Raw genomic sequence first — 23513 nt, 5'->3', positions numbered from 1 at the left:
ATGACGCTCGTAAAATTACCATGAAACAGTGCAAATAGCTTTTCAAATCAACATTTTCTATGCAATGTTTATATTGGATGCGATATATTGAGATCACGATATAGCAATAAAAGTCGATATGATAACTCGTCGAACCCGTCAAGTTCTGGCAAAAGTTCAGAACTGTGGTGTTAACTTGGTCATTCGCAGCATCTGTCAGCTCGCGAGCGCCCCTACGTTTTTAATAAAACCGATCTCCGCTTCATATATGCATGGTGTATGAAATACTAGGAGATATTACAATGGCTTTAAATATCTATATATAATGTTTTATAGTTTATATTATATGAAATTATCTGTAACAAATTGTTACTGAATGATTTAAAATTAATTCGTATGATAAAACGTAAATAATTGATAAATTTCGTAACATATATTTTATATTTACAAAATGCAGTGCAAAGGGCATACAATAGTTGGGCAATAGAGTTAGAAAAATATGTTATTTTTAAATGTTCCAATGAAAGATGTTGATACATGTGTCAGAATTTCAATTATGATGTTATCTTTCAGCGCGTGTTGTACAAAGTTATTGAAGTTTACCATTGAACTCACGACCTTTGATAATAATCAATGTGCATCCACTGAACCATCACAACTAAAAATTAACAAGTTATATATCATAAAAAATAGAATTGTTAGAAGAACAAGCCATTGTATACTGTCAATGCGTTGCCAAACATACGATCGACATAAAGTCCCTCGAGCCTTTAATTACACTGGATCACTTAACCTCAAAACCCGATCACAGAATACAATGTATTGCTGTCTAGTGCGTGGAACTAATACAATTAATGTAATTAACATATGGTATGTGATTACAAATACCTATATATATAACAATTTATCAATTTATATATGCTAATATTTTTATATAATCTTTGAAAATAATGATGAAATTTAACTGACGTCTTAAATTATATAGGGTAATAAGGTATAAAACCACGTAGTACTATCAGATTTATACGATCAAAGATGGTCGGATAGCCAATGTTTGAAAACGTTTAAGTTTTTTCAGCAAATTTTTCTGACCAGTTGCTCACACAAGCGACATTCCCGGCAATAAATCGAATGAAATTAATCTGAAGTCGATGTCATCGTTTGTGCGACGCGCGGCGCGAAAAAACATCTTAATAGCACTTCTTTAACATGATCATACCCTCGAATGAAAAAGGGACGGAAAATACTCCTCTTATAAACTCAAAGCGTGAACATTATGCTTAGAAAGCTTGGACTTCCAAAAAATCGGGCACATTACAACGAATTTCAATTGGGACCACATTACGTCTGCTAAAATGTTCACGATCGCGATATAACTTATCCTGCGTATATATATACTAACAAAATAAAAACAATATAAAAATAAAGAGTCTCTTATTGGTTATTTTATTCTTTATTCATAATAAGGATAATTTCAAAACCAACGGCGGCTACGGATCACTGCAGCTGCAGCAGCTGCCGACGACATTGAATTAAACTTTATACCCTACACAATAGAGTCCTAATTCATATGAACGTTGGAAAACAGCCAATAGCCATACATTGAAGTCCTGCGGCGACTGGAGATCATTTGCCAACAAAATACCAATTATGGGTAAGAGATAAAATTAAATTGCCTTATATTGATGCTATATCGCATTATCGAAATATGCTTATTACAATAGGGGTTTGCTATTTTACATAAGGGATTAATTAATGACTTTATGTATCAAACAAATTGAAGAACTCTTTGCTGAGCATATTCATCTACATTTACAGGTATGTAAAGGAAAAAGGTACAATGTACGTACAAACAAGGTAAATCACCGACGAGTAATATGTCTAGTCTGTTTTTCTTGTATTTAATTCATTTTAAATACATAAGCAATCTGGCAACTAGAAGGGCAAGGCATTCTTTACATCGCCGACCTTGAGAACTAAGGTTTTATGACCCTTGTGCCTTTAGGTAGTTACATTGCCTCAGTAACCCTTTAAACGGGATCACAACAATACTAACGTTACGTTTTTAGATTACATATTCATTTATTAAAGAATTGTTTATAAATACAATATTTAATACAATCTTTAGAAATTAATAAATTATTTCGAACAAAAAATTAAAATAAAACCATAACTTAACCTAACATTAAAACATAATTACTAATTATGAATTGACAGAAATCTACCAACAGTTTCATAAAAAGTATCTTAAACCAAACGATAAAAAGTTAAAAGAGTCGGAAAATATCTTGGACGTATACTCGGGGGGATGAATTAATCTCCAATATTGGACATCGTGTCTATATGTATACATAATATATCATAACAGTTTATTTATTTATTGTACTAGTTATATTTTAAACTATAAATATTTTTTAAATATAAAAGTACACTGATACCTAAAATACTGTTCTAAATAAACGCGTTGGAAGTATTTATTTAAAATCTAACATAAGACGTATTTAACTTCTGAGGCTAAGCTGGGATAAACATGTGCTTCAGCTTCTGTGCCAACTCCGCTAGTAGTTTATTATTAAGTTATTTAAGAACTTCATTTATACAAAAATAAAAAATGATGTTATTAGTACATCACATATTAAACCAAACAAAGATACGATGTCATTATAACTGTTATAAGTCGTGTACGTGTAAATAGTAAAGACCTTGGCCGATATAATATCTAATTAGTTTTAAATAAATATGATGTCATCATCTATTAGTATTTATTAAATGACAAATTTTGGCGTAGTGAACATAATTATGTTCTGATTCGATGCTATATTTTAAATATTCAATCATAATATAAATTATGCTCAATACGACCGTCTACTAACGTACCTGAGATATTATTCCTCGATAAAGTAATTGGCTCACTTTCACAATCCAGCACGTTGTGAGGTAGAAAATAAATGGTGAGTGGAAGGTGGTGGAGTTTAGATGACCTGATGATGGCGAGTCCAAGCAAAGACTTGCCAAGGGGCCTCGACACTATTTTTTAAACGTTGTCCGACTTAACTGACTGTTAAGCTCCATACTGGCTACAGAATTGATAGAAAAACGCAATTCTTTATTAAAACCACCCAGGACTTGAACCCAGGACCTTATGGTCTGTATAAGCTATGTATAATAAGACACAAGACCAACGAGACAGCTAAAGTAGGTGCGATATATTGATACTCAAATTGGCATAATTATTGTACTTACCTCTGTAACTCTAGTAAATAGTTTGGTACTAATGCGTTATAATAATATACATTTTGTACAATAGTTATATAGGTTCAAACAATCCAAACAAATATATTATATTGCCGACGTGTTGAAAGAACGACAGACATTTAAATCAATAATCTAGTTAGTTTTACAATTCCGCAACTATTCCTTAATCAAATCTGTAATTTTCAAATCAAATCAGTAATTTCGCTAAACTAACCGAGTACCGGACCCCAGCTCTTACCAGTTACCCTATTTTATTCGTAAGTCGCCATACGAGACAAATTTTAACTCATTCACAACTTCCTCTGCAGAATCTGGCACGAAACTACCGACGAACAACTTAATACCGACTGTAAATTTGCAAGGAAATTAATTTCTCTAACATTTTGTTTCAGTGGAATTTCCTTCGAGACTTAAGTCGAATTTGTGGAGTGCATTTTGATAATACACTTTAAAGTAATATATTGTATAAATCAATAGTTACATATACGTCTGTTAAGCGTATCATATCAGAAATATTTCTAGCGAGGTCTTAAACTTCCCTTGACACGCAAAATGTATTAAAAAATCGAAGCTTTATATTTTAAAACAACAGTCCAATCGCTTTCTATCTTTCGTGTATAAGTTTACACCAGAAAATATAACTAATTATTATTTAAGTTTATTCAAATTACTTTTTGTTGCTTATACGTCTGCGATTAGATTAATATATATTAGTAAAATGTTATTAATATAAAAAATATTAAAGTTTGTTCGTTTGAGACATGTCTATACGAGAGTAATAATAACAGTACAAGCATTGACCGTAAAAGTTACAAATTATTAATATCGTATATATAAAGAAATCGTTCTTTGATTAAACGCAATGATTAAAATCATAAATCGATATTTCCAGTCCATATATATTTTAGTAAAAAAAATACGCCGTCATAACAATGACGAAAAAATTGCTTATCTTATCTATTTATATTATACAAGCTTTTAATGAAACCATCCTATTGTTTTGAGAGCATTGTCCCAAAAGATTTTCGGTATTTTGACGTCATATTTATTTTAATATTGCCATTGCCAACATTGTATTTATATTGATACACGAATTTATATAGATTCAAAATAATACATAATACCGCCAACAAGCTACGTATGGATTGTATACGTAGATATAAAAGAAAGAAGTTAAAAGTTAAAAGTATATTCTCCACCGTAAATTTTGAAATATTATATTTCATAATACATTGCCGCTTCTAACGATCCAATAGATTACTTTTATATGGTACAGTCATTTCCTTTTAAAGAAAATAGCAATTTCTTGATAAAATTCGAACTTTATTTCAATTGCATGCTTTTCTTTCTATGCAGTGATATCCTATGTTCTTATAAGATCTGCATTTAATTATGACATCATATACTACATAGTACATATATACGGGGAGTTTTGTGTGTCTCATTCGTCCAAGTATATATTGTCGTATATATATTTTAAACAAACTTAATATAATGAAATTATTTAGGGTCAAGTCAGCATGTTTGTGTACGTAATATTTATATATGTTTATGTATGTGTGTTTGTCACTATAGAAAATTTGAACTTTGTCAAAAACGAGTAATATAAACGGTATGTTAATTTTCCCAGGGGGCTTTAACTAGAACGATTGGGAAGGTACCACCCTCTCATCAATTATTCAACCAACAAACACTAATACTCATTAATGCTGTATTCCTGTTAGAATAGTGAGTGAGCCAGTGTAATAATAGTCACAAATAAAATAGCATATGCTATAAATCTTCTGTCGACGCTGCATTGACAATTGCAAGAACTTGTTTATATATATGTAATAAATTTAAAAAAAGTTATATGGTTGGAAAGTAAAATGTATCCTGACATAAATGACAAACAAGCAGTGGTAATGTTGATCGAAGACTTCAATGCACTTTAAAAGTATAACCAAAAATTAGTTAATAAACTGTCTAGTAACAAGTTGGTTAGTAAATTTATAGACATTTCTTCATCATACTAATATTATAAATGTGAAAATAGCTTTGTCTGTCTGTCGATCTTTTTGTTACTCCTTCAAGCAAGCTTCAACCCGGAATACATGGACAGGACAAGTTGCTTTTTTTACTCTTTGAGGTACCCTTCAAAGGGTTACAGGGTTGTATACAAGTTTTTAAAGCATTTTCGTCACGGACTGAATTCTAAGTGGGCAAAGCGGGTTCAGCTAGTTATTTATAAATTAAAACAATAGAGGTACGGTAAGTTTTATGCTAGTTGACAAGCTGGCTGCGCATGTGCGGTGGTGCAGTGGATATGATATTACTTGGATTGAAAGAATAGCATACATTTAAAACAATATTGAAACAATTTAAATCGTATCTTATTTTGTATCGCGGCGATTCGAGAGTTGTAATTGTTGAACAAAGTAAAAATAATACCGTGGTTACCATAACGAAAATCGGAATGACTTCTTATTACTCCTAGTAACGACTAATAGAAGAAGTTCTATCGGATATACAATGTTCAACGAAGTTATAATATCGATTAAATGAATGCTTAATAATATAGAAATCACATCAGATATGAGAAATAGACGACATCTTCATTTTATCACAAGTCAAACGAACACTGCTTTTGCCAGAATTTCTTCACTTGTTAACATCACAAACCCGCCGTTTTTTCATAGATGGCGCTTTTTAAATATAATATATGTAAAATAATTGGATTACTGATGTTTATTATGTTAAAATAATTCAATTTTAAATACGTGTAAAATAATATTGCATTTATATTAAAATATAATAAAACACTTTAAAGCTAACGCTAACGCCATCTTCATGAAAATCACCGCACTAAATTGTCGTGAAAGCCTTCGAAATTTTCCGCAAACTTTAAAACAATATTCATTATTTCAACTGTAAACGTGAGATGACACTATTCTGAAGGCACGCCACTAATATCTTTGTTCCTCGAAATAATTGATTTAATTTATCGTTTGACCTCAACATACTTACACATTACACTCCTACACACTGCTTTGGTGATTCACAGCGTAACGTCACTTGTGTTCCAAATATCCTTTCAAACTTAGTTCAGTTTTACTAATTGTTTTCATTACTTGTGTGATATTACTACTTTTCTCCATATTCCATATAAAAATCCACAGTACCAGCAGACGGCACAGCACAAACTGTTGACAGTGAGTAAACCATCTCGGGGCTCAATGTCTGAATCACTTTTCTCGGTTGGCGGGAACGAATGCACTTTCATCTACTTTCTCGCTTCCACACTCAGACAGTCGCATATCTCCGTCGCATGAGCACCGATTAACGTAAAACCATTACTATGAGAACAAAAAAAGGGTCCCCTTTGAGCAAATCGTAATATATCATCATTTTGACGTTATGAGCTTGGGGTCTTCGGCAAAATAGTTCGCTTTTGTCCGAAGGTAGTAAAATTTATTGAGTAACGGTTGAAGTCTGTAACGATTGAAGTATATTCAAATTATATTATTTTGGCCATTAGTTGTCACTATCTTCACAGCATACTTTAATCACAATATTTATTTCGTTTGCGTATATTCAAAATTTAAAATTATTGAACAATTCACTAAATGTACGAGCTTACTTTTCACTGTTATTATGTTCCAAAAACATATAGTACCTACTAATGATATTCACCTTTATCTATTAAATATCCTTAAATAATTTGGATTTTGATACGGGTTAAATATTTTCAACCTCACATTTTTATTTTAATGCTAATACATATTTTTATGCTAACGTAGAACAGAATGCCTATAAAAAATAAGCCGCGTGACGTATAAAATCACACGCATCAAAATCATTTATCAAACGGTAACAAAAGATGATTCGGGAATCGGATGAACAACGCTAGTTAAGGCCTACTTACGTATATTAAAATCGTCTAAATTATGAATAGTAGACGCAGATGGCCCAGTGGTTAGAACACGTGCATCTTAACTGATGATTTCGGGTTCAAACCCAGGCAGGCACCACTGAATTTTCATGTGCTTAATTTGTGTTTATAATTCATCTCGTGCTCGGCGGTGGAGGAAAACATCGCGAGGAAACCTACATGTGCCTAATATCAACGAAATTCTGCCACATGTATATTCCACCAAACCGCATTGGAGCAGCGTGGTGGAATATGCTCCATACCTTCTCCTCGAAGGAAAAGGAGGCCTTAGCCCGATAGTGGAAAAGTTAATGTATATAATGTAATGTAGACGCAGAACGTTTTTTATGATGTCAGTATGACGAGCATTAGGACAATCTGATGGTAAGTGATCACTACTGTCCATAGACATTAGCACCGTATAAAATTTTAACCATTCCTTACATCGCCAATATGCCAGAAAACTTGGGAACTAAGATATGTTTCTTGTTTTTTTTTATAGTATTGGTTATCAGACGAGCATATGGGCCACCTGATGGTAAGTGGTCACCACCGCCCCTAGACAAGGGCGCTGTAAGAAATATTAACCATTCCCTTACATCACCTATGCGCCAACAACCTTGGGAACTAAGATGTTATGTCCCTTGTGCCTGTGATTACACTGGCTCACTCACCCTTCTAACCGGAACACAACAATACATAGTACTGTTATTTGGTGGTAGAATATCTGATGAGTGGGTGGTACCTACCCAGATGGGTAGGTACCACTGTAATTACCCGGTTAACCCAACAATACTAAATCTATAGTTAAAATTATAAGCTTATTATATTATTATTATTCTATATTAAGTTTCTTTCGCCAATTTTTTTTTTCAGTTCATGGTACTTTATTTTCCTATATGCCGATTTGAACTTTGATTATCAATAAGTAAGTTTAATGTTTCTGCATTGATTGTATGCAGTAAGTAAATCAATTATTTACAATTTTTTCTCACAGGTCTGGTAATACGTATGCATTTGCCTATATAGCGTATATTCTACTCTATCTTTAAAGCAATCATGAATTCAAACTATACATTTATATTCCTTATTATAATTTGGGTTATTATAGTGATCGCCAGTTCCAGTTGTTTACTAGTTTATAAATAGTTTTATGTAACAAGCAAAATTACCTTTATTCAGATTCCATAAACATTAATTTCATAACACACATCGTTTTTTTGGAGGTTAATATGACCAGATCTAAAATTTTGTCAGCATTAATATACATTCTACTGCCAAACAGCAGTACTCAGTGTTGTTTTGTTCCGGTTTGAAGGGTGAGTGAGTCAGTGTAACTACAGGCACAAGGGACATAACATCTGAGTTCATCAGCTTCTCAGAGGACAGAGTTATTGTCTATGGATGGATAATCTCATTATTGGAGTTTATATTGGTGGATAATCTCGTTAATTTAAAATTGGATTACGGTTACAATAGAACACTACAGCTAGTTTTACGAATTGTTTAATTAGATAAGTTATATCTGAATATATTTTAGTCTATGATGCCCTCTACCTAAACGTCACCTGGAAGAGGTTGCTGGTATAGCTATAATACCTTTTGTACCCTTCATATTCAAGTAAATTTTTGTTTGTCCAAAAAAAAAATTCAATTAATGTGTCAAAGCTAAAATTTATTTGTTAATATTCACGCAATCAAGCTGATTATACAAAATAGGAATATTATGTTATATTTAAAATATACCTATTCAAAATAAAATTTTGTCACAAAAACTATCAGAATTTATATTTTTATCTTAACGACTTTAGTATCAGTTGCAGTTATTTAGGCAAGAGTTCTATATTGCCTTTGACTTGCGTAAGTTGTGGTCATGGCGTCACATTATCATTAGAAATTATAACATATTAAAAATAATATTTTGATATTTCATCTTCAAAAATATAAATGTTGCTAGCATTTATAAATATAAATATGATTATTGTTTTTGTTTTCTTTTTATGTGATATCAATGTTGTATTTTGACCTCATTATTATTATTTTAAATGTATTTATTTTTGATCGCTTGCGAATTATTTATTTATTTATTTTAAATGACACATATTTTGCTAGCATTGTACGAATTATCTACTTACTGTGGAAACTTTATTGGTTTATTATCTAACTTTACCTATATTCCTGTACAATTTATTTTGTATTGTATTGATTTTTTACAATAATAAAAAAAAATTAAAAAGAGTATTGTTTAATATAACATATTTTACCAGAAAAAAATGGTACCCTTGTCTATAAAAAGTTCTGTGTCGGTTGTATTTTTTTATCTTCTCCTAGTTTAGTGACAGCTATGAATATATGTTTATAGTGTTTGAGAAATATATCAATTACTTTTTTTCACTGAATTTATTTGTGACATACCTTACTTACTTTAGTTGACATACCTCGTATCCTAAACTTCATAATAATTTTAAACATTTTCTGTATACGAAAATTTCCCCTTAGCTTCTGCGATTTAGATCTGAAGTTAACTATTTGTTTACAATATGTGTCAAAAAACACGTAAAAACATAAAGATTGCGTTAAAAGTTATGATATATATGATGAAGAACTATGTAGGAGTTTAGCCGCATAGATCACTTGACGAAATGCAAATTGTATTTAAATATTTGCTTATAATTAAAAATATATCCAGATAAAAGCTATTTATACACACTGGAGTTAAAACAAGTAGCTATAATTACCTAAATATATGTAGTTTTATGTTACTATTCATATTAGGACAACGCTTTTGATATTGAAACACAATTTCTATTAATCATACATTAAACGAATATATGTCTTATTGTATTTAAATAGAGTTTATTTTAGAATTTAACCTATCATATCGAACGCCAACATTATCGTATACATTTTACCTTAAGATATTGGTTGACGAATTAGTTTTAAGAGATATATTTTCCATTATCGTAAGAGGGAATCTTAAGTAAGTAGTTTTGTATAAAGAAACAAGTATTTTAGCTACCGAAATATATTTTAACCTATTATCTTGTGTTCATTTCCTATCAGAGACCCGGTATGTCCGTCTTATCGTAAGCACACAAACAAATCGGGCAAGTCAAAATGTGGCACACAAACGAACAAAGTCATTACCAAATTAACGACATTCAGGTGAACAAAAAAGCATTTAGTAAACAAATCTTTAACGGTGCGGTCGCCTTAGTGCTTGTTGATTGTATATCAGTAGCGATATACGTGTGCTTTAAGACAAAAAGAGGAGTGCCAAAGTTTTGGCATTACTTATGTAATATGTCTACGACATCTCCATCCCCACCTCCGAGCCTGCAATCGGATGAAGATTCTAGTGATACTATTTCGTCCGAATTTTCAACTGAGGTGGCTCCACGTTATATTTGCAACAATTCAGAATCTAAAAAGAATGTATACAAAGTTAATTCTCTCACTTCCCATGGAGTAGAAGACATACTTTCTGAAGGAGTTAATTACATAACCCAAGATAATACATTTCCAGATTGTAAGTCAGAAGTAATTTCCTCAATAACAAGTTCATTTGTGCAAGATTTTAACTCGAGAGATTCAACAGGATTTAGTATTCATGATATTCTTGGACTTCAACAGTCATACCACGCAAGCACTATTCAAGAAGAATTGGAACCTAGATATGAATACCAAATACAACACTATGACAATGTTAGTAACAGCTCTAATAATAACTATGCATCAGGTAATGAAGATGCTTTGTCAGATCAATGTATTAGTAAAAATGACAACATATTTACCACAAATGAATCAGAAATTGGAGGTCAGGATATTTACCAAAGAAACGAAACCACTCGATGTCTTCAAAGAAGTGATTTAGACAACGACGTCGTAAAAAAATCTGAAATGGAACATAATAGGAACGAATCAAGTTTTTGTAGCCAGGTAAAATCTATTATAGGCCTTATGTTCATCAAAATACGACTAAGCAATAAATCATTAGAGCATACCACGATTGATGTGATTTACCACAAAATAACCAGATCTATAATGACAATTTAATTTTGTCATTGATAGTGGCAATTAAGAAATAGCCTGAATTTACCTTATTGCATTACTAAACACAGTTAACAGAGGACGCTTCACTATTATTTAAGTTTACTTTAGTTTGTGTGGTGATGTTTCAGAGTTCTACGTGGTGTAATAAATCATCTATTGTCAACAACCAAATCATCAGCGCAGCGTCATCTGTGTCAAACGGTAATATTTCATTTGTTTTAATTTATAATACTATCTAAGTTTTGATTTTAAACGGAATATATAATCATATTATAATACGGTAATCTTTGCAGATATGTCAACAGACTCGTCTTCATATCCAAAAGGATTTACAAAAAGAGCGCGGACCGCTTATACGAGTTCTCAATTAGTTCAATTAGAAAACGAATTTCATCAAAATCGGTACCTATGTCGGCCGAGACGCATTGAACTTGCTAACTACTTACAGTTATCAGAAAGGCAAATCAAGATATGGTTTCAAAATAGACGTATGAAGTATAAGAAAGACAATAAACATAATAAACCGAGTTCATCGGTTGACGATAGTAGCCCATCAACCAGCTCCAAGGAACTATCGCCCAGTCAAGATCATAAAATGAGTCACGGAAGAAACTGTGGAGGTCATGATCGCCATGGACGAATACTTATGGAAGGCCATGCCAGTCATCATAAAATTTATCTTTCCTCAAACGAATCGCTCTCACGTCCACCTGAATATTCATCAGTGAGCCCGATGAAGTCGGTTATAAAAGGGCCTCAGAATAATATTGAATTACCAGCTTATACGCCTAATCTATCTTATTCATCGTACTATGCGGCCGGAGCCACCAGGAATGCTTACTCACCAATGGCCGAAGTCTATCGATACAGCAACGATGAATCATTACAAACAAGTGCACAGACATTGTCAACGATGCAATCGGATAACTATGTTCCAAATGGAGTTAATTTTAAACTTACCGATGATATGGGTCGTTACTCATCCGGATCCACGTATTATAATCCACTTTCGACCGGAGTTGTAATGCATACTCCTGCTGCGGAAACATATGGATTCAGTTCAACTGTGCCTACATTAAACACCCCTACGTATGAAGATATTACTTCTCAGAGTAGGACAAACTTACAAATACCACAAGATTCTTACTTTCAATATTTATCAAATTCCGAAGGTACTGGTCAAAATAATTCATCGACCACTAACAAATTCTCTTCCTACATTACATTGTAAGTTATTTATTTTTTAAATAAATTAAATATTGTAATTGATATGTTTCACTGCATTCTTCAAATGTGTTTTTTTTTATAAGAAATGTGTAATGTGACTTAAAAAGTGTATAAAAATTTTCTCATTGTAATTATTTTATCTTTTTTTTCAAATTAAACGAAAAAAGATATCGTGTCTCCATTATTTTTATGTCTGAACACGTTCAATATATTACGTAATATCAAATTCAAAACAACAACAACAATTCATGTTCACTTGTCACAACTCGATATTGAAATGAAGTAATATTTCTTACTATAATTAAGATTTAAATAAATAATAATGTTTAATATCCATACAAGTCGAAATCGATAACAATAATAATAAATAATTTTAAATACCTATGATTATTGACGATTTTATACCTAGGATATAGATTAGAGAAATCAGATCATACTAATTAACTAATGACTTGAGAATGATTCAAAGATTAATTAAATAAAAGCATATTTTTTAAATAACTGGGAACTTTAATATTGCATAATTTTATGACCATATGTTAAAAGAATAATAACGATTCTAAATCTGTTACTTGGTTTGATAATGATTCGAATTGGGGAGTTACATAAATATCTTCTGAATTTTCGGACAAGCTCACTGGTGATATAGGTTCATATATGACTTTAGTTTCATTGACAATTGGTTCTGTATGTTCAATATCCTGGGACAAATATTCATTTATAACGTTGACTAATTCATTCAGGGTACTATTGTCTAATCGCACAAGTCCAAATTTGTCGGTTCTTTGATTTATACTAGATTCAATTGTTGTTAGTCTATCTGAAAATGTATCCGACATATCTTCTGATGATAGCGAATCGGATCCATACTCTTTACTCCTTTTGTCCGTCAACCGACGTCTATTCTGGAACCACACTTTGATAGATTTCTCGCTTACATGCAGTTTTTTCATCATGGATATTCTTTCTTCTCGATTAATATACGGTCGCTTGTTAAATACTTCTTCGAGAGCAATGATCTGTTCCGTTGTAAACATTGTTCGTTTTCGCTTCCTTTTCGTAATAGTTGTGGATGTTTCATGTTTTTTAACTACAAATAAATCAATTATTAGTATAAGTTGACGTGCTATTAAATGACATCAAATTAATTAATCTACTTACTTTTATAATAAGAATGTCGCTGACAAAATCTATTACGATTATTTTGATCATCTAGGCTATGATTATTATTTTTTTCCGTTGAATAGTAATGCTGAAACAGAAAAAAATATTATTTTATACAAAATGGTTTTTATGTATTATTAATAATATTTGAAAATGAAATTAATTTTGATTTTGCCATTTACTGAATGAGATGCATCGGTATGTGCAAAGTTCATAACATATGTATCAATGCTTATATGATTTGGTTCGTATAGTAACGTAAGAATATAAAATTTTATAATACATAAAATTGTAACACAAATGTTTGATTGATATAAAAAACATAAATTATACACTTACGATGGATGCTGCTGTTGATTGACATGGCGTAGTCCTATCAACTTCTGAAATTCCGCAATACATTGTAAAATCACTTGAAAAGTCAACACTATTCAAATTGCCACTTTCCTTAATAGTAAACATTTTGAGTTAGTGCTAGTTACCGATATAAAATGAATGCTACTGTGTATATTTTAAACCCTTATATAGTCATTAAAACATTACCCTCTCCAAGAATGCTACCTATTATTACTTATTTAAACCATCCCTCATTAGTAAATTGGGATAGGTAAAGGTAAGGAATTGTAATTGTTTTGTTTACACTACCTCTAACAGTTATTAAGCCCTTCACATTATTATACATCTAATTGGTTTAAAAAAACGAAAACATTGATTTCAATTTTATAAAAATCATGTTCCTTATATAATTGGTACTTTGATTACAATTGAAGTATACAAATATACTCAAACTATTTATATTTTATAAATGAAAAACTAATAAATATCCATGCACTGAATTCAAAGATTAGCATATTTATATGTAGATTATTTTACATTTTTTGTAAAACCGTAAGATAATTTAATCTTTACTATGCTTACAATAAAGTACATATTAGTATTTATACTTATCATTTCATGAGTGTACATTATCACATATTTTGTTATATTTTAAATAAGAACATATTTTATTGCATTTGGGGGTAGATGACAATATTTTTTAAAGTTCATGGGTTCTCTAGAAGTCAGTATATCGTTCGAAGCTTGCGACGTCTTCAATCGACGTTAATTTGAACACAATTATTTTATTTTAAATATACTGTAATCAAATAATGTTTCAAAACGTTCTTATGACCGCGTTAACTCCCTTATGTGATACGAATGAGGTATTACTTAATATATACTTAATAAGTCTTTGATTTAAATTTAAATTTCTTTAGATAATAGAATTTTAAAATCAATGTGAATGTGAGTGCAAATCTGTGTAACATTTGCGTGAAACATTTCTGATGCAACAAGGTTCCATTAATGCCACATGTGCCACAATTTAATTTTGACAATTATTTTATACCTAAGTTATTTGTTTTAATAATTTAAACAAGAAAGTAACATATATATATTTTTTTCAATTATAGATTCAACAATGGGAAAATCAGCCGTTTGCAAAGAAGTGGCCAGAACCGAAATATAGCAAAGGTGAGTGTTTTTACTTTTTAGTGTTCTTATTTTGGGTTTTTAATCGAATTCGATTACCTGTATGATGATGGTGGTATTTGCCATTATGTGGCCAAACTAGGAACAGTTTTTATCATCTTGTGTTGGTATTATATCTAGAGATTTTTTAAAAATATGTTTAGATGTATTTACTAACGAAGGTGCACCCTTTCTCGTTAAATTATTATCATCGGCGTTCATTAGTGTTGAGTGACGCTCGTGCACGCAAGATGTGTGAGTAAGATGATTAACATAAGACGGAAAGTACAAATAAGACCATTATGTTCAAGATTTATTATTTATTATTTCGATTTATATATTTTTTTAAATATTAAAACTAAAAACAAGATTTTATCAAACTCTTAATGTATCATAACACATTAACTAATGAGTTATTTTTGGTTCAGATTTGAATCTCACTTAACAAAATTTTATTATTCACCAAGTTATTTTGTTTTTTTTTTTCAGAATCAACCGTTACGAAAACAATAAAGAAGAAAAATAAACGCAATCGGACAGCGTACACAACAGAACAATTGAGGGTGTTAGAGAAAACATTCTGTCGTTCAAAATACATAGATGCAGAACGTCGCAAGGAGCTCTCGCAATGCTTGATGATCGGAGAGAAATGTATAAAAGTTTGGTTTCAAAACAGAAGAATGAAAGAGAAGAAAGAATCATCTGAATCGAGCTGTGACTCTTCGAGCGAATGCTTTGCCATCGAACCTGTATCGCCCCCATCGGATAATTTAATACCAAACAATACTACCAAATACGTACACGATAACAGTAATCAAAAACCAACCACTCAAAGACCCGCTACAGAAAGAGAATGCTATTTCAATCCATATGAAGGTAATATTACCACTGAATCCCTTTACGCAGGTTATTATCAGAATTATGATACATTGTCGTATACAAATTACAACACAGGTTTCCATACTGGTGAATATTTTCGAAATGATGCAGGTATTTATCCCACACAATATTATCCAGCAACGACTCCTGAATACACGAACTTAGATGATCAAACTAATCATCGAAATGATAATAACATGTATAACTGGACATCAAATGGCTTCGATTTAAATTATTTTTAAATATTATATTTTTATTCATAGACCATAGATTATACTATAATTATTAAGCCTATTAATATATTACTCAGAATTATATAAAAATTATAACATTTATGTTATTTATAAAAATAAAATCATAAATTTATTAGTTTTAAGGTATATTATTTTTACACTACTCAGTGATGTACTTTATAGATAAACTCAATTTAATTGTAATATACAAATGTTTGTTCTTCTTTTTAAGTTTAAAGTATATTGTAATTTATAATAATTAGAAAATTTTAAGTTACTTTTAAGACATTTTCTGAAATATTGTTAATAATAAAATTTCTATATATTATCTACAGTTGCTATTCTATTTTCTACAACATTTTATATTCTTTTGTTAATTATTGTTATTTGTGTCTCCATGCTTCTTCGAAAACTGTACTCAACTAGATTTTATATTAACATTTTGACATACAGAATAGTTTTATAGTTGTATATTAATAAAAAAAGGTGAAAGGATCCAATAAAATAAATAAACACACATGAATAAAATATATTGAAAATATTCATTTATTCTCCTAGACGTTTCCATAAATAAAAACATATAATACGATACGTCATAGATCAGATTTTATTGGCTGTATTACTAAACGGAATCGCAAATATATATTGCGGCTGCGTGCTAGCGACACATTGTGATCGTGTGTTAAACCAATGCGGACCGTGACAGTTGCAAGTACCTTTTGAAACGTCTTGATTGTTAGAGGAGATTCCAGAGCAGTTATGTGTGGCTGAAAATGGTGGACATGTCGCTAAACCCGGTATCGGCATCGGCATCACGTTGACGGGCTTCCAAATGATATTACCAGTATTCAATGTTGATGTAGCTGTTAATTGCGTAGGTGCATAATATCCTTGCGTATAAAATGGCATAAATCTTTGGTCAATGTTAGAATTAACTAGATCAAATTGCTGATGATCTTTCATTCTTTTACTTCTCGTTGTTAGATCTTGCGCAACTTCAGTTTCTTTTTTATTGTGACAAGGAAGAGCATTCCTTTCTTGATTTGTAAACCCTTCGTTAAAATGTGTAGTTTTATGAATAATCTTTAGAGGTTCTGCTAGCAATTTTGTGGTCTCACATTTAATTTTTGGTGGTGTAATAGACTTAAATATATTTGAATTTCTATTACCTTTTTTCGATTCTTTCCTTATGTTATGTTTATTACAAGACATTTTGATATTTTTAATCTTTATTTGAGTGGACGGAACATGTTTATCATTTAAATTATAATGAACCTTTAGGTCTTTTATAGTTGATTCTTTTGATTTACCCCTTTGATTCGATGGCAATGAATTATTAAAACCACAATCAATATTAGCTTGCACATTACTATTGTTTAACAGGTCCCTAGAATAATTATAAATACTGTTTTTGTCTTCTATATGCGATTCCTTATTACCATTGACTTCTCTCTTCTCTTTCATCCGTCTATTCTGAAACCATATTTTGACGGCTCTTTCCGAAATATCTAAAATATTAGCAACTTCTTTTCGATTTGTGTTTCCAATATATGGAAACTTTCTAAATTCGTTTTCTAAGTAATTAATTTGCTCCGTAGTAAAAGCACTCCGATATCTCTTTGATTTTTTTAAGCGAAAATTTTGGAAAAAGTTCATATTCTGAAAATGATAAAAATGTTATCAAACTGTAAGTTTTTTTAATTTTTAGTACTAAATGATAACTTTAGTTTCTCTTTATTATTAAATAAATATTTATTAACATTTTTTTTCAAACATTTCTAGCTAACTAATAATACAACATTGCTATTAATACATATTATATTCTGCAAATATATTTTTTAATATTCTTGTCTAAGCTGATATAAGTACTTACAGTTACGACCATTTCACCATCCTTGTGCAAAGATAGACCAGAATTACAACTCATATCAATATTTTTTTCACTTTCGAACTTATCAAGAAACAAATATACCATAGTATTTGATCAAAGAATCATAAAAATTGTGGTGTAAATTACAACCAGTACTTATTTAAAAACACAATAGAACTAAGCACTTTAAAATAATTAAAACGTATATATAGCAATCATTTCAAAACAGTAATTAATTGCTCGTCGATTATAAGAATATAGTGCTATCATTAACTAATTATTTGAAAAATCATTTATTAATATATTACAAATTATTCATCAAATATTTAATCAACGATTTGGTCACTAACTATACACTAATTAATACCAAACGTCTTGTACTGGAATTGTGATAAAGAAACGTAATAATTAGTTGAAGTTATATTACACTAAATAGTCGTGTAATTACATTAGAGGTTAGAGGGAGGAAATGGAATTAAAACCTTTTAATTTAATATTGAGCTTTTATATATTATATGTAAATTCAATTCACAATTATATGTTTTAGTGTATTGGAAATATACAAATTAAATTCATGCTTATTTTTCATATCGTTGTTATACTTTTCAATTAGAGGTTTTACTACACTACGGCTAAAAAATTTAAATTATCAATCGTGACTATTCATTCTTTTAAGACGTAAGTCAGAGGTACAGGTTGTATCTCGGGGGGAATGTGCCCTTTACGTTTATTTACCTTTGTTTTTTTGGTTTTGTCTTTGCCAATTTACATACTATATATAGATTTTCTAATTGTTGTTAAATTGTTACGTTGAATAGTTGTATTCTATATTGAAAGATGAGTGTTCCAGTGCTATCACGATATGACATAGCATCTTACATCATAAAGTATTATATTTTCGAAAATATCCATTTAAACAACCTATTATATATAACATCCATTTAAACAACCTATTACATATAACCTAACCTATTTAAACAACATGCTGTAAAGGACCGCATTGATCAATATTAAATGCACATTGTATTTATGGTACTTAATTGGATAAAAATTAAAACAGTATTGTTTTAAATCACTAAGTAAATAAGCTATTATTTCTCGTAAAAAGTGAAGGATAAAAATGTTTATTGTGGATTATCCCTAAGTGATAGACATATACCATCGCAGACTTTTTCTAGGCCTTTTTAAGGATTACAATACTGTTGTACATTATTTTGATCTATCTCGTATGGTTCAGCCAGCGTTTGCAACGTAAGCGCAAATGTATTTGTTTACGACATAACATTAGAAACCTCTAAAATTATCAGTGTTTCTCTATCATAATATGCATGTAATATACATATAAACTTCCTCTTGAATCAATCTACCTATTAAAAAAACTGCATCAAAAACCGTTGCGTAGTTTAAAAGATCTAAACATACACAGGGAGAGACAGACGATTGGAAGCGACTTTGTTTTATATTGTTTTATGTGATAATTATCACTACATACTATAAAACAAATTCTACCAATTCTACCGACAAATTCTCATCGTATACATTTTCTGTACCACCTGTCGATTTAAATAAAGATACATAATATTTAAGCTACTGAAAACTATAAAGCCCAAGATACCTACAGCCCAAGATCTTATATTATAAGTTGTTGCCAGTAATACGCTTTTTGCTAACACTTTTTGCTTAATTCAATTATTCAATATTGTAATGTAATGTAAAATTCACATAAGAACTTCTACTTGTTAAATGTTAGTAGGATTGCCACCAGTCATTGTTAAAAAACCACCTGTTGTGGTTTTATGCAAATAGTTACTTGATGGCAGTTGCGAATTTACTAGCAGGCAGTACTCTGCCTACTGGCTGGAGCCTAGAGCAGCAGATTTTTAGGGCGTTAAATTTGGGACTGACTTTTTTTTTGTTGCATGGAATTTACTAATAGAAATCAAAAAAAAATCTGCCTTACGGTTTTCTGATGTTTTACAAATACAACTCTGCAACAAATTTTGTCAATAACTTCCCTCTCTTACTCGTCATTCGGTAAAGCAAACTTCCAAATCGTCCTCTGTGCTTTCAGCCCACACTTTGTATGACTGAAAAGAGCGAAATTGCAGAAAATGTATTTCTCTCTTCCAACTATCAATCCATACATATAAGTCCTACTACTGGTTGGAGGCTGCGGAATTGCGGTGCGGTGAAATTATTCACCGCATGGTTTGAAGGGTGAGTGAACCAGTGTAACTACAGGTAGCGCATCGGTGATGTAAGGAATGATTAATATAAGAAATATTAACCATTCACAACGCCATTGTGGCGGTGGCGGGCGGTGGGGACCACTTACAATCAGGTGGCCCATTAAAAAATATATGTCATGTCTCTTATATACTTCTAATGATATTTGTATAAAATTCAAATCTTGTTTTTGTTTTTATTTTGATCGTGTATTTTATCACCTTAAATACAATACATAGCTTAGTAGTGATAGTTTTAAAGCTCGACTGTGACAAGATTTTTTTTTCTTTTATTTAAATATTTACGATATCTAATAAGTTATTTTTTCTAAGTCAGTACCGGCCATCACAATACAAAATGTATTATGATATCAATAAATTTAATGTTTTAACTAACACCGACTCCAAATTTCCCGGTTAAGTTTTTATTTGAATAATTTTTTTGAATATTTATCGGCAAATTTATACACTACATTATACTCGTAAGCTTTATAAACGCACCGATCAACAGAGATAGTTCCGTTTCAAGTAAATAAAATCTGAATCCCTTAATTCTCCAACCATATACTTTATTTTTTATCAATTTTTAATTAATGGTCTTTGATGTGATTTTTTTAATCAAAATCTTGTAGATATATAACATCTCATTTAAAAAAAACATTAGCACCGAATTGGTAAACTTCTTTTTGAAGTTGTTTAAAAATCAACCAAGTCTTATTGCTTTGTTGAATTTTTCATATATGAAAATAAGAATAAATCGTAAAGTTTGAGTGAAACACCTTCTAAATTTTACTAAAGAATAAAAAAAATAAAAATGAAACTTTATAGACATTTATTACCTATTATTTCTTATCATCAGTTTCATATAATGCAATATATGATATAAAACTATCAAGAAACCAATAATTTATTTATTAAAGAATAATTCGAAATCAGTCTTTAAGTACATAATACTTGTCACCGATAAAACATTAACTTATACGAAAACATTTAATATTAAAATACAAAACATATTATTAAAATTACAACTCCTCATCGATATCTATACTGCGGATCCAAGATAAATCCCAGTTCTGCGTATGTGGTTCATTTGCAGATGCATCGTTGGTGCTATTTTCAGACTGATGCGAGGAATCTTCTAATGGCTCATCTTTGCACTCAGTCTCTTCATTCTTATCGTTGATTGAATAGCCGTGCATTTCCATATTCATTTGTCGATATTGCATGTCGATTTCTGATAGTTGGAGATTGTTCTCCATCACAAATGTAGAATAAGAATTCATCGGTGCATTCTCAACATGCTCCACTAAAGGCGGTACACCAGTTTGTTGTGCTATCATACCAGTAGACACTACTGGATATTGTTCAACATATATGTTCCGGTTATAAACACCATTGTGAGGATATGGATCATACATTATCATTTGCCGCCCATGCTCTGGCGAGATCTCTGTAGTGCTCGTCGCTTCAGTATCTTCAAGATTTTCAGTCCTGTCTTTCTTCTCCTTCATTCGCCGATTCTGGAACCATATCTTGATAGTGCGTTCGTTCAATTTAAGAATTTCAGATAACTCTATACGCCTGCTGCGGTCCAAGTAGCGAGTTCTTACGTATTCATTTTCAAGTTCCATCATTTGCTGGCTGGTGAACGCGGTTCGGATACGCTTTGCCTTTTTCACGCCGCCGCTTATTGGCTTTGGCGAATTCCACGTTTGTCTTGAGACTAAGCGGTCTCTGGGACCAACTGGAGGTGCCCACGTGTTACTGACACTGGCTACTAATTGTACATTGTGTGATCCGGGTATAATTCCAGCATTATTGAGACCATTGTACGTATTTTGGAATCTGATATCTTGTCCTGTTAACGTATTCGAAACACAGGTGCTAGCGTAATGTGGGGGATTGAATGGCATCTGTCCATTGACGCAATTTAAGTTGTTGACGTTATTTACTTTCGGAGTATTGTAAGTAGCACTGGAGCCATTGCAGGCTACAGGGTTGATTCTATATTGTTGCTCGGCCACCAAATATTGCTGAAAAAATAATTATTATAAATATTTTTAACCGTTTTTTATATAAAATATATGAAAATATATATTTAGGATTTTACTATAGGTTTATATTTTAAAATAAATGTAAAATATTTTAATCAGCGAAATACTCTATGATTTGAATGAAGACGCTTTTTAAAAAATGAAACATAATTTTTAAAGACCTAAAATTTATATAATTTAAATTATGTAAATCTATGTTATATATATTTACCGTTTCACTAGGCGGATTAACGTTACTGGAATCTTGGTTCCACTGGCTGTCACTGGAACTGTTAGGATAGAGATTTGAATTCGTCATTGATGTTGATACGGACATTGTGAAAACAAACTTAAATACGGAACTTAAGTAACTCTGTCTAACGATACTATAGATTTGGAAAGCTAAATAGCTTTTGATTGTTTTGACATGAAAATAGTACTTTATATATACCCCCACTAATCGCGATCGGTAATTAGCGAAATTAGATAATTACTTGTTGTTATTATGTCACATTTTACATAATTTGTTTTTTAAAAAGTCGACCATACTTATTATATTAAAATATTATCCAACAATTCTAACATTATAGACAAATGCATGCTAACATATGATTTAATATCATATGTCATCATAGTAATCATGAAAATATAAATATAAAATAAATAAATCAGTTTTTATTATGTATTTCGATGTAACTGTAATCCAGCCAATAAATAAATAGTGAAGGACCGTGGTGGAATAAGCTCTAAGAATCGTTTTAAGGTGAAGATATTTTTGTGCAGCAATGGGACGTTAATTGACGACGCTATTTCTTACATGCTATATGTTACTATGATCTCAATGTAATGATTAAGAAATCCCAAACATTCCCGAATACTCTGAATGATATTCTTAATTATTTGCAGAGAAATAAATCAAACATAACACCAGGAACGCCAGTCTAACCAGCACATATGTATACTATATGACTCATAAGTGAGAGCTACTAGATATCCTTGTTGGCTACCAATGGATTTCAATTCAGCCTTTAACGTTTTGATATATAAATATCTATGTATGAATAAAACGTTTCTTATTCATAAATGTTAAACATATGTACTGATTTTCACGTACTTGAAATTATTTCATACAAAACGACTTTAAAAAGTTAATTACTTTAATACTTGATATAAAAA

At 30.8% G+C, this 23513-nt stretch overlaps 5 protein-coding genes across 5 annotated transcripts; 2 read left to right on the top strand and 3 right to left on the bottom strand.

The window, feature by feature from the left end:
• Window positions 1-10447: 10447 nt before the first annotated feature.
• LOC125067286 (homeobox protein engrailed-like SMOX-2) lies at window positions 10448-12428 on the top strand. The gene is made up of 3 exons (XM_047675786.1): window positions 10448-11083; window positions 11326-11398; window positions 11491-12428. The coding sequence occupies exons 1-3, from the start codon at window positions 10448-10450 to the stop codon at window positions 12426-12428; spliced, it is 1647 nt and encodes a 548-aa protein (XP_047531742.1).
• Window positions 12429-12963: 535 nt separating this feature from the next.
• On the bottom strand, window positions 12964-14050 carry LOC125067513 (paired box protein Pax-6-like). Its single transcript, XM_047676171.1, has 3 exons — window positions 13928-14050; window positions 13586-13676; window positions 12964-13514 (listed from the first exon to the last, which is right to left on the bottom strand). Exons 1-3 carry the CDS (start codon window positions 14048-14050, stop codon window positions 12964-12966), a joined length of 765 nt encoding a protein of 254 aa, XP_047532127.1.
• Window positions 14051-14640: 590 nt separating this feature from the next.
• Window positions 14641-16438, top strand: LOC125067381 (homeobox protein pnx-like). The gene is made up of 3 exons (XM_047675941.1): window positions 14641-14790; window positions 15040-15100; window positions 15587-16438. The coding sequence occupies exons 1-3, from the start codon at window positions 14737-14739 to the stop codon at window positions 16216-16218; spliced, it is 747 nt and encodes a 248-aa protein (XP_047531897.1). The 5' UTR covers window positions 14641-14736; the 3' UTR covers window positions 16219-16438.
• A 371-nt stretch (window positions 16439-16809) lies between these two features.
• LOC125067511 lies at window positions 16810-18184 on the bottom strand. Its single transcript, XM_047676170.1, has 3 exons — window positions 18083-18184; window positions 17485-17868; window positions 16810-17352 (listed from the first exon to the last, which is right to left on the bottom strand). The coding sequence occupies exons 1-3, from the start codon at window positions 18182-18184 to the stop codon at window positions 16810-16812; spliced, it is 1029 nt and encodes a 342-aa protein (XP_047532126.1).
• A 3142-nt stretch (window positions 18185-21326) lies between these two features.
• Window positions 21327-22674, bottom strand: LOC125067510 (homeobox protein Hox-B5b-like). Its single transcript, XM_047676169.1, has 2 exons — window positions 22570-22674; window positions 21327-22337 (listed from the first exon to the last, which is right to left on the bottom strand). The coding sequence occupies exons 1-2, from the start codon at window positions 22672-22674 to the stop codon at window positions 21327-21329; spliced, it is 1116 nt and encodes a 371-aa protein (XP_047532125.1).
• Window positions 22675-23513: the final 839 nt, after the last annotated feature.

Source organism: Vanessa atalanta, chromosome 11 (assembly GCF_905147765.1).
Source record: "Vanessa atalanta chromosome 11, ilVanAtal1.2, whole genome shotgun sequence".
NCBI lineage: Eukaryota > Metazoa > Arthropoda > Insecta > Lepidoptera > Nymphalidae > Vanessa > Vanessa atalanta.
This window is presented reverse-complemented; position numbering and strand designations above follow the sequence as displayed.

What these genes read in the sequence shown, in the direction of transcription:
- LOC125067511 (XM_047676170.1), bottom strand. Translation starts at nt 18,184, where the DNA reads ATGGTATATTTGTTTCTTGATAAGTTCGAAAGTGAAAAAAATATTGAT. An exon ending in ATGGTGAAATGGTCGTAACT is followed by an intron (nt 17,869 to 18,082) that starts GTAAGTACTTAT and finishes TATCATTTTCAG; the next exon opens with AATATGAACTTTTTCCAAAA. An exon ending in CAACTATAAAAGACCTAAAG is followed by an intron (nt 17,353 to 17,484) that starts GTTCATTATAAT and finishes AATATATTTAAG; the next exon opens with TCTATTACACCACCAAAAAT.
- LOC125067510 (XM_047676169.1), bottom strand. Translation starts at nt 22,674, where the DNA reads ATGTCCGTATCAACATCAATGACGAATTCAAATCTCTATCCTAACAGT. An exon ending in TTAATCCGCCTAGTGAAACG is followed by an intron (nt 22,338 to 22,569) that starts GTAAATATATAT and finishes TTATTTTTTCAG; the next exon opens with CAATATTTGGTGGCCGAGCA.
- LOC125067513 (XM_047676171.1), bottom strand. Translation starts at nt 14,050, where the DNA reads ATGTTTACTATTAAGGAAAGTGGCAATTTGAATAGTGTTGACTTTTCA. An exon ending in AATCAACAGCAGCATCCATC is followed by an intron (nt 13,677 to 13,927) that starts GTAAGTGTATAA and finishes TTTCTGTTTCAG; the next exon opens with CATTACTATTCAACGGAAAA. An exon ending in GCGACATTCTTATTATAAAA is followed by an intron (nt 13,515 to 13,585) that starts GTAAGTAGATTA and finishes ATTTATTTGTAG; the next exon opens with TTAAAAAACATGAAACATCC.
- LOC125067381 (XM_047675941.1), top strand. Translation starts at nt 14,737, where the DNA reads ATGTTTCAAAACGTTCTTATGACCGCGTTAACTCCCTTATGTGATACG. An exon ending in CCTTATGTGATACGAATGAG is followed by an intron (nt 14,791 to 15,039) that starts GTATTACTTAAT and finishes TTTCAATTATAG; the next exon opens with ATTCAACAATGGGAAAATCA. An exon ending in AGAACCGAAATATAGCAAAG is followed by an intron (nt 15,101 to 15,586) that starts GTGAGTGTTTTT and finishes TTTTTTTTTCAG; the next exon opens with AATCAACCGTTACGAAAACA.
- LOC125067286 (XM_047675786.1), top strand. Translation starts at nt 10,448, where the DNA reads ATGTCTACGACATCTCCATCCCCACCTCCGAGCCTGCAATCGGATGAA. An exon ending in AATCAAGTTTTTGTAGCCAG is followed by an intron (nt 11,084 to 11,325) that starts GTAAAATCTATT and finishes GTGATGTTTCAG; the next exon opens with AGTTCTACGTGGTGTAATAA. An exon ending in AGCGTCATCTGTGTCAAACG is followed by an intron (nt 11,399 to 11,490) that starts GTAATATTTCAT and finishes TAATCTTTGCAG; the next exon opens with ATATGTCAACAGACTCGTCT.